Consider the following 8,659-nt stretch of genomic DNA (forward strand, 5'->3'; position numbering starts at 1 on the left):
AACCTGAGGGAGAGCTGAAGGAGGGCTCAAACACACAAGGCATAGTCCACTTAGTTACACTGAGGATGTTACGTTCGAGTTAAGGAGGCCAGGACCCAGATGCAGATGTCAGTGTAAACAAAAAGTTCTTTATTGCCAAAAAATGCAAAGAGAGACAGTTCTCAGAATGAAGGATCGAATCAAGTAACAACAAAAAACTCTAAGGAAGTAGCAACTATTGATGGGCAAATGATACCGAGGCTTTGGAGCTTGTGTCCCTCTTCCTGAAGCGGAGTGATTCGAAACACCGGTGTCACGTGACCGATGACGTTGAACGCTTTGAACGTCATCGCTGCTTCGCTTCGCGCTTCATTGCTTCAAAATGTTTCGAAGCCTTTCATTGGCTCAGTCTTTCAGTGCGTGTCATTGGCTCATGGAGTTTCAACGCATTCTGAGACAGATTTGAGTGGTTTGATGGCATACCAGCTATATCAGATGCATTATTATGCTTCAAAATTGTTGGGTTGTGAGGAGATAGAGATTTGGAGAGTGAGAGTATTTTGGCAAGTTTCATGGAGAGTACCACCAATAAGTGACATTCTAGGGGCAGCCCTGGCATCACTTCGCACTGACTTAGTGCCTTTCACTGCTGATGACGATGCAGCAATCAACCATTGCCTGACAGTCTTAAGGCCATTCTATCAGGCAACTGTTGAGCTTTCTGAGGAAAGGAGAGTGTCAGGGTCAAAGGCAATTTCTTTCGCCAAAATGCTGAGACATGTCATTTCTGCCGAGTGTGCCCAAATGGCTCCTTGTATTGGTGCCACGCTTGCCAACCATTTGAAAATAATTTAAATGAAAAATTCAGTGGCTTGGAAAAGTGGCAACCATCTTGGATCCACGATTTAAACAGGCTGGCTTTACTAATCAAAGCAATGCTCAGGCTGCTGTGGAAAGGCTGACACGAGAGTGTGCCACTCTTATTGATGCGTCGGCAGAAGATGTGCCACTGGAGACTGCAACAACATCTGCCACTGCTAGTGAACAAAATCACAACTTGTGGGCTTTAATGGACAACTATGTAGAGTCTCAGCACCGCATCAGCAGTGCATCTGCCAGCGCTGCAGTGGAGATCCAGGGGTATGCATGTTGATTACTGTTGAAACATCAGTTTATTTATTTTTTATTCAGTCATTCATTGTCTTACTGTCTCTGTCACAGATATTTGAAAGAACAAATTCTGACAAGAGCTGAGGATCCCTTGAAGTACTGGGTGGCACGAAAGACTTTAAATCCTACGCTGTGGAAACTTGCAAGTATCTGTGCATCCCAGCATCGTCTGTTCCCTGTGAAAGGATATTTTCCAAAGCTGGGGAAGCTGGTCAGCCTGAAGCTTTGGATCTTGTTCGGCTCAATTGTTACGAAAGCCTCGGCGCTTCATGAAGCTTCACTTGCCCACCACGAGTAGCAACAGAAAAGCGAACTACAAATCACCATGAAATGGGAAAAACCATCGGGAAAATGTACAACTGAAAACAGTGACAAGGCACTGACACAACTTACTACGCTGGAGAATAACAAGGGATAACACGAGTCGTGATGTTCCCTCTGACACGGGGCTTCGAACCACGCCCCAAAACTCGGTCGAGTTTTTCAGAAGCGCTGTTCGGGAGCTCGCTTCAAACCACGTGACTGATGACGTTTGAACCACTTCACTGCTTCGTTCATTCTGAATCAGCTGACTGGTTCGGTTCAATGAGCGGGGCTTTGAACAATTGGAGGGTCTCAGTTGTGTTTAAAAATGGATGAAACCGCGCAAAACGTTGCCTATCTGGTCAATACCTTCTTGGATTGATTTGATTATCGTTCGTATTGCTTTCGGTTTGCTTTCTTATTGCTTTGCAATGGAACCAACCAGGAAGAGATCTCAAGTCTGGGACCACTTTGAAATGGTGCCGCCGAACAAGGTAAGTGTTACAAACGTGTTTTTCAACTCTTATTCACACAGTAACAAATAATAAACCACACACACATCTCATTTTTAATTTGCAGGTGAAGTGTTTGGCTCGGTCATACCTCATCATTGATGACGTGTTATTATTATATGTCGGGAACAAAGCAAACATGAGAATGAAGCTGGTGCTGCTGCTGTGATGACGTTTCCATCAGGTGAGTGGGTGCTGTTCCAGGCAAGATTAAGAGTAACTTTTAAACTTTACTGCGCAGGTTTGAGTGTATAAAATTAGTTAATTAACTAAATTAATCTTGTTCTGCTAACTTCCATATTTTATGTAGCAGGAAGCAGGAGCTTGATGAAGCTCTAGTGGATTTCATAGTGAAAGATTCCCAGCCTTTCTCTGTGGTGTCTGATCCTGGCTCCTGTGCTCTGGTGGCTAAACTGGATCCCACATGCACCCTTCCATCAAGGCAGACAGTTAAAGCCATGGTGGAGAGGAGGTATGTGGAAGAAAAGGAGAAGGCCAAGGCAGCCCTGCAGAATGTTGACAGTGTCAGCTTGACCGCAGATATGTGGACCTCCATCAACATGGATGCGTATCTCGCTGTCACCTGTCATGCTATTCATGCAGGTGAACTCTCCACCACCCTGGTGGGAGTTCGGCCTTTTCCTCTCAGTCACACAGCAGAGAACATCGCTGGAACTGCTCGAGAGCTTTTAAGGGAATGGGCTCTTGAAGAGAAGGTGAGGTGCTTGGTGACTGATGCTGCAGCAAATATTCTGCGGGTGCAGCACGCCGTCTGCCTGGCTCACGCACTAAACTTAACTGTCAAAAAGGCCATGGATGCTACTCCTGGGCTAGATAATATGAGATCAAAAACGAGGCGGATGATCACCTATTTTAAATCAAGCACCACCGCTAAAGAGAAGCTGCAGCAGATCCAGGTGCAAATGGGCCGTCCTGTCACAAAACTAATAATTGAAGTAGACACAAGATGGAATAGCACCTATGAGCTGCTGCAGCGTCTTTATGAGCAGAGGGATGCAGCTGCAGCTGCTCTGACCGCTCTGCCCACAGATTTGGACCTATTGACTGCAAATGACTTTGAGTGTGCATCTGAGTGTAGGAAGATACCGTCACCTTTTCATGCTGCCACCGTAGAGCTCTCACATGAAAAGAGGGTGTCGGGATCAAAAATAACACCCCTGATAAAAATGCTGAAGCATGCTTTGAGTGAGCTGATGGCACGGTTAAAATCGGAGTGTGCGGCATTGTTGTGGAATGCACCCACCCAAGAGGACCCGCCGTCCACTTCAACAGCACAGCCAGAACCAGCTGCTTCTTCCCAAGGTACAAAAATTATAGAATTTGGATCAATAGATTTATTTGCATTGATTCATGTACAGACTAAACTTTATCTAATGTTTTATTTTAAGTCATTGATCCGTGGAAGCTGTTGGACAGGGATGCTGAAGAAGAAGCAAGAGCGTCCAGGAATGCCACCGCTGATGCCATAGTGGAGGTGCAGCGTTATCTGTCAGCCCCTCCACTTGAACGATCACAGGACCCTCTGGTGTACTGGACAACAAACAAAGCCCTGTACCCAAATCTGTACCACCTGGCAAACCAGTATCTCGCAACACCAGCATCCTCTGTGCCCTGCAAGAGGGTGTTTTCTAAAGCTGGGGAAATAGTTTCAAAAAGAGAAACTGCCTCAATCCCTCGACTGTGGAGAAACTGTTGTTTTTAAATAAAAATGCACAGCGCACCTTAGGCCCATACCCCCCACCTGTTCCTAAAATATATAGAAAAATAATACAACATCAAAAGTGCACGCTTGCTGGGTCATCAACCTTTTGCATGGCTGCAATACAATCAATGCGCCAGCAGATGGCCCCCGCGTTCGAAATGATTGAAGCTTCGAGTAATAAACCAATTTTCAACACAATGGTTCAAAAGGGTTCGAAGCCTCATGAAGCCTCATTTGGACATCACTAGATAACAAGAGGCGAAGGGCTGGAGCTGTCTGTGGGCTGGAGCTCTCTGTAGGCTGGAGCTTTCCACATGCTGAAACATGTGGAACAATCCGGCACCAGACAAAGAGGCTGAAGTAGGAGCCAATTAGGCAGAAGGAGCTGCAGGAGTGCCAGAGGCTCAGCTCCCAGAGATCAGCCCGCCCCTAAATGCTGCTCCTGCAGGTAGAGGAGGAGGTGAGAAGTCTGAGGGACAACCAAAACAGAACCACAACAGAGGACATGATCAGCACGCTCAGATTTCTCCCACTGAGAAAACGCTAATGTCAGTGAACAGAACCACGTGTGGACCAGTAGCCGGACTCAGACCTGTTCAGCTGGACTTTTTTATTGCTGCTTCAACAGAGGTGGAACTTTGGATCATTAAACTGATTCTATGTTACATGAACCCTTTAAGGACAGCAATCTAAGTAAATTTCAATCAAAATACAGAAAAGCATAAATATTTAAGACAGAAAAGGAAAAACCACCGTTGTACTTGTAACCAGTATTTAACACCTCAAACGGCCGTTCTGTTCTGAAGGCCTATAGACCGTAGATTGAATTGAGCCTCTCCACGTAGCGACTCCTCTTCCTGTTCTCTGGCCAACTGGTTGTTCTCATCTGTGGTTTTGTGGTCACCTGCAGAGACAAGAGACATGACATTAAATGCACGTGCTTCCTGAGAGACAGAAGTAAAGCACTAAAGCTTCTAAAATATATGAATAACCACTGACCTCCCCTCCTGAACCAGGTTCAAACTGATCCTCTACTGGATTCTTTGACGACACGCGTTTTCTGAAGAGACAGAAAGTGACAATTCCATCTATTAGTGATACACTTAACTGCTGGACAGACAGTTGCAGAGTTTCCAGCTGATTCTACACTCACTTTTCACACATATGGACTCAAATGCAACCATTTAATCAGCAAATCAAATCACAGGAAATCAGAGTAGAAAGTATTTCTCCTTCATATTTTCCCTTTATATCATCTTTTGCATGATAAATGAGCATCATAAAAACAACCTAGAAGAATTAATGTTGACCATCTAAACCAGGGGTGGGGAACCTCCGGCCTCCGGGCCGTATACGGCCTACGAGACCATTTCTACCGGCCCGCCACGCAATAAGATTTTTATATTTTATATGTGCACTTATACAGTGGGACCGTTCGCTAAACTCCGCAGCTGCGAGTAGCAGCGGAGCGGTAGCGTATTTTTGCCTTTCGTATCCTGAAATTTCTTTCGTAACGAGGAAATATTTTCCCGTTTTCTGAGATAAAACAGACGGTTATGTTATGTCCGAGTCAAGGTCAGGGTCAGTGAACACAGCATGTGATGTACGTAGTGAGCTGGACTGATTGACACGGACGAAAAATGCTTAGCGAAACACGCTAAACTCGACGAGTTGAAAGGACAGATGAGTTTGGATAAAATTAACGCTCTTCGCCGGAGTTTGGAGGCTCAACAAGCAGCTTTCACACGACCATGTACCGACAGAGAGAATATTACGCGTGCAAGTTTTGTGGTGAGTGAATTAATAGCCACGAAGCTGAAACCTCACGCCGAAGGAGAGTTCGTGAAGGAGTGGCTCGTAGCCGCCGCTGAGGCGCTCGCGCCGTACAAAGTAAAATTGTTTCAAAGCGTGAATTTTTTTTCGTGAATAACTATTGAACTAAGACATATATTATGATTCCAGTGGCCAACGGTATGTTTTTATGGTCAAGGAATCTAAATATGTAGTCAAAGTATATGTGGGACTAATATTTATGGTGGAAATCACAGTATGCCAGGAATTGTTGCGCTTGGCGGAGGTCTGCGCTCTCCGAGTGCTTTCTAGTTGTTATTATTATTGTCTTTATCTTTCTTTTTCATTTATTTTCTTGATTATCTTGTTGTATTGCAGTTTTTGTGAGTAGAGGCCTCGAACAGGCCCTTACGGGTCTCTTGCCTCAACTCTGCATCTCTTTATTGTTTTGTATGATCATGAAAACGTATTTTACTTGTCATTTTATTCTATTTTTTTGGTGATTTTATATGCATGTGTGCTAAATAAATAATTCAAACTCAAATGCAGCAATCATGAGACTTGGTAACACAGTGGTTATAGACTCTTTTTTTTTGTCTTTTTTTTTGCATCCCTAGGTATGTGTTCATAATAGTATGGCCCTCGTAGGACTTTATAAAAATTGAAATGGCCCTCGATATGAAAAGGGTTCCCCACCCCTCTTCTAAAGTTTGGGATCATTTTGATCTCATAGCACCAAATAAGGTATAATGCAGTTCATAGCGTACATTTTATGTTTCCATAATTGAATTGTATTTTTAATTTTTAAATGGGTCTCAAAATTACAATTGCTTGTAGGTGCGGTGTTTGCAATGCACACAAGAGTTGTCTCACAGCAACAACACATCATCTATGCTGAGACACTTGCGTGCTCGGCATGACGACAATCACGACCCTGTCAACACTGGAAATCCTGATAGTAAGCTAAATATATACATATATATACTGTATATATGTATGTGGTGTCTATATGTAGATAGATGTGTTGAAACATGAGTTTTTTTATTCAGTCATTCATTGTCTTACTGTCTGTGTCATAGATATTTGAAAGAACAAATTCTGACAAGAGCTGAGGATCCCTTGAAGTACTGGGTGGCACAAAAGACTTTAAATCCTACACTGTGGAAACTTTCATGCAAGTATCTGTGCATCCCAGCATCGTCTGTTCCCTGAGAAAGGATATTTTCCAAAGCTGGGGAAGCTGGTCAGCCAGAAGAGGAGCAGACTGAAGCCTGCAACGGCAGAAAAAATGATATTTCTCAATAAAAACCTGTGAAGAGGAAATAACTTGTCTGCTTCTGTGAATAATCATTCCAAATCAAACATACAAGCCCCCAAATGACAAACCATTACCTTTAAAGGTTTTCCTTAAAAACACTTCACACACACAAAAACAATGTTTCTGAATTCAAACACCATGATCATTTGCAAAGTAGGAAGGATCTCTCATCCTGTTAGGGACTTTTAGTACAGTTTTTAAATAAATCTCAAAGTGTTCAATGAACCCTTAACCAACACTGAACCCCCTTAATATAATTTGCATTTATTCTTTAGGTTAATCTTGAATGTGTTTTAGGGTAAGGGAGCGAGCATCTGCATATTTTATTGTAAATACGATATAATCATTATTTGGTATGAATGACCAAACACCTGGATGACCACACGATGAACTTTTATTGGTGTCATGGGATTGAAACAGCGCCAGTGCTTCAGTCGTGCTCTTCAGGGGTTGCTATGGCTTCAGCTGTCCACCAGATGTCACCATCACTGAAGTCTTGAAGCTTTGAATCTTGTTGGGCTCAATTGTTACGAAAGCCTCGGCGCTTCATGAAGCTTCACTTGCCCACCACTAGTAGCAACAGAAAAGCGAACTAAAAATCACCATGAAATGGGAAAAACCATCGGGAAAATGTACAACTGACAACAGTGACAAGGCACTGACACAACTTACTACGCTGGAGAATAACAAGGGATAACACGAGTTGAAAGGCTGGAGACCTCTGTGGGCTGGAGACCTCTGTGTGGGCTGGAGACCTTTGTGGGCTGGAGATCTCTGTGGGCTGGATTGTTCCACATGCTGAAACATGTGAACAATCCGGCACCAGAGACAAAGAGGCTGAAGTAGGAGCCAATTAGGCAGAAGGAGCTGCAGGAGTGCCAGAGGCTCAGCTCCCAGAGATCAGCCCGCCCCTAAATGCTGCTCCTGCAGGTAGAGGAGGAGGTGAGAAGTCTGAGGGACAACCAAAACAGAACCACAACAGAGGACATGATCAGCACGCTCAGAAAAAACGCTAATGTCAGTGAACAGAACCACGTGTGGACCAGAAGCCGAACTCAGACCTGTTCAGCTGTACTTTTTTATTGCTGCTTCAACAGAGGTGGAACTTTGAATCAATAAACTGATTCTATGTTACATGAACCCTTTAATGACAGCAATCTAAGTAAATTTCAATCAAAATACAGAAAAGCATAAATATTTAAGACAGAAAAGGAAAAACCACCGTTGTACTTGTAACTAGTATTTAACACCTCAAACGGCCGTTCTGTTCTGAAGGCCTATAGACCGTAGATTGAATTGAGCCTCTCCACGTAGCGACTCCTCTTCCTGTTCTCTGGCCAACTGGTTGTTCTCATCTGTGGTTCTGTGGTCACCTGCAGAGACAAGAGACATGACACTAAATGTACGTGCTTCCTGAGAGACAGAAGTAAAGCACTAAAGCTTCTAAAATATATGAATAACCACTGACCTCCCCTCCTGAACCAGGTTCAAACTGATCCTCTACTGTATTCTTTGACAACACGCATTTTCTGAAGAGACAGAAAGTGACAATTCCATCTATTAGTGATACACTTAACTGCTGAACAGACAGTTGCAGAGTTTCCAGCTGATTCTACACTCACTTTTCACACATATGGACTCAAATGCAACCATTTAATCAGCAAATCAAATCACAGGAAATCAGAGTAGAAAGTATTTCTCCCTCATATTTTCCCTTTATATCATTTTTTGCATGATAAATGAGTATCATAAAAACAACCTAGAAGAATTAATGTTGACCATCTAAACAGATGCAATGTTTGTGGTTAAACAAATACTTTTTTACAGACAAGTTCTCTTTTCAAACACATTGACCTTGTTTCA

General features: G+C 43.4%; 1 protein-coding gene and 2 long non-coding RNA genes across 4 annotated transcripts; 2 read left to right on the plus strand and 1 right to left on the minus strand.

Moving 5' to 3' along the window:
* The first annotated feature begins 1,678 nt into the window (after nucleotides 1-1,678).
* LOC130533292 (uncharacterized) lies at nucleotides 1,679-3,617 on the plus strand. The gene is made up of 4 exons (XM_057046553.1): nucleotides 1,679-1,946; nucleotides 2,032-2,152; nucleotides 2,275-3,200; nucleotides 3,568-3,617. Exons 2-4 carry the CDS (start codon nucleotides 2,133-2,135, stop codon nucleotides 3,615-3,617), a joined length of 996 nt encoding a protein of 331 aa, XP_056902533.1. The 5' UTR covers nucleotides 1,679-1,946; nucleotides 2,032-2,132.
* Nucleotides 3,618-5,160: 1,543 nt separating this feature from the next.
* On the plus strand, nucleotides 5,161-6,434 carry LOC130535375 (uncharacterized). Its single transcript, XR_008953099.1, has 3 exons — nucleotides 5,161-5,478; nucleotides 6,096-6,222; nucleotides 6,316-6,434. It is a non-coding gene; the product is annotated as an uncharacterized LOC130535375 (long non-coding RNA).
* Nucleotides 6,435-7,230: 796 nt separating this feature from the next.
* LOC130535379 (uncharacterized) lies at nucleotides 7,231-8,580 on the minus strand. 2 transcript variants are annotated; one of them, XR_008953104.1, is made up of 4 exons: nucleotides 8,265-8,580; nucleotides 7,552-8,169; nucleotides 7,469-7,515; nucleotides 7,231-7,366 (listed from the first exon to the last, which is right to left on the minus strand). It is a non-coding gene; the product is annotated as an uncharacterized LOC130535379 (long non-coding RNA). The 2 variants fall into 2 exon arrangements; XR_008953101.1 differs by having other exon boundaries at nucleotides 7,263-7,388.
* Nucleotides 8,581-8,659: the final 79 nt, after the last annotated feature.

This window comes from Takifugu flavidus, chromosome 1 (genome assembly GCF_003711565.1).
Source record: "Takifugu flavidus isolate HTHZ2018 chromosome 1, ASM371156v2, whole genome shotgun sequence".
Classification (NCBI taxonomy): domain Eukaryota; kingdom Metazoa; phylum Chordata; class Actinopteri; order Tetraodontiformes; family Tetraodontidae; genus Takifugu; species Takifugu flavidus.

Excerpts from the sequence above, each read along its gene's own strand:
- LOC130533292 (XM_057046553.1), top strand. The coding sequence starts at position 2,133 with ATGACGTTTCCATCAGGTGA. Across the intron at positions 2,153-2,274 it reads ATGACGTTTCCATCAGGTGA|CAGGAAGCAGGAGCTTGATG; the intron begins GTGGGTGCTGTT and ends TATTTTATGTAG. Across the intron at positions 3,201-3,567 it reads GGCACGGTTAAAATCGGAGT|TATCTCGCAACACCAGCATC; the intron begins GTGCGGCATTGT and ends CTGGCAAACCAG.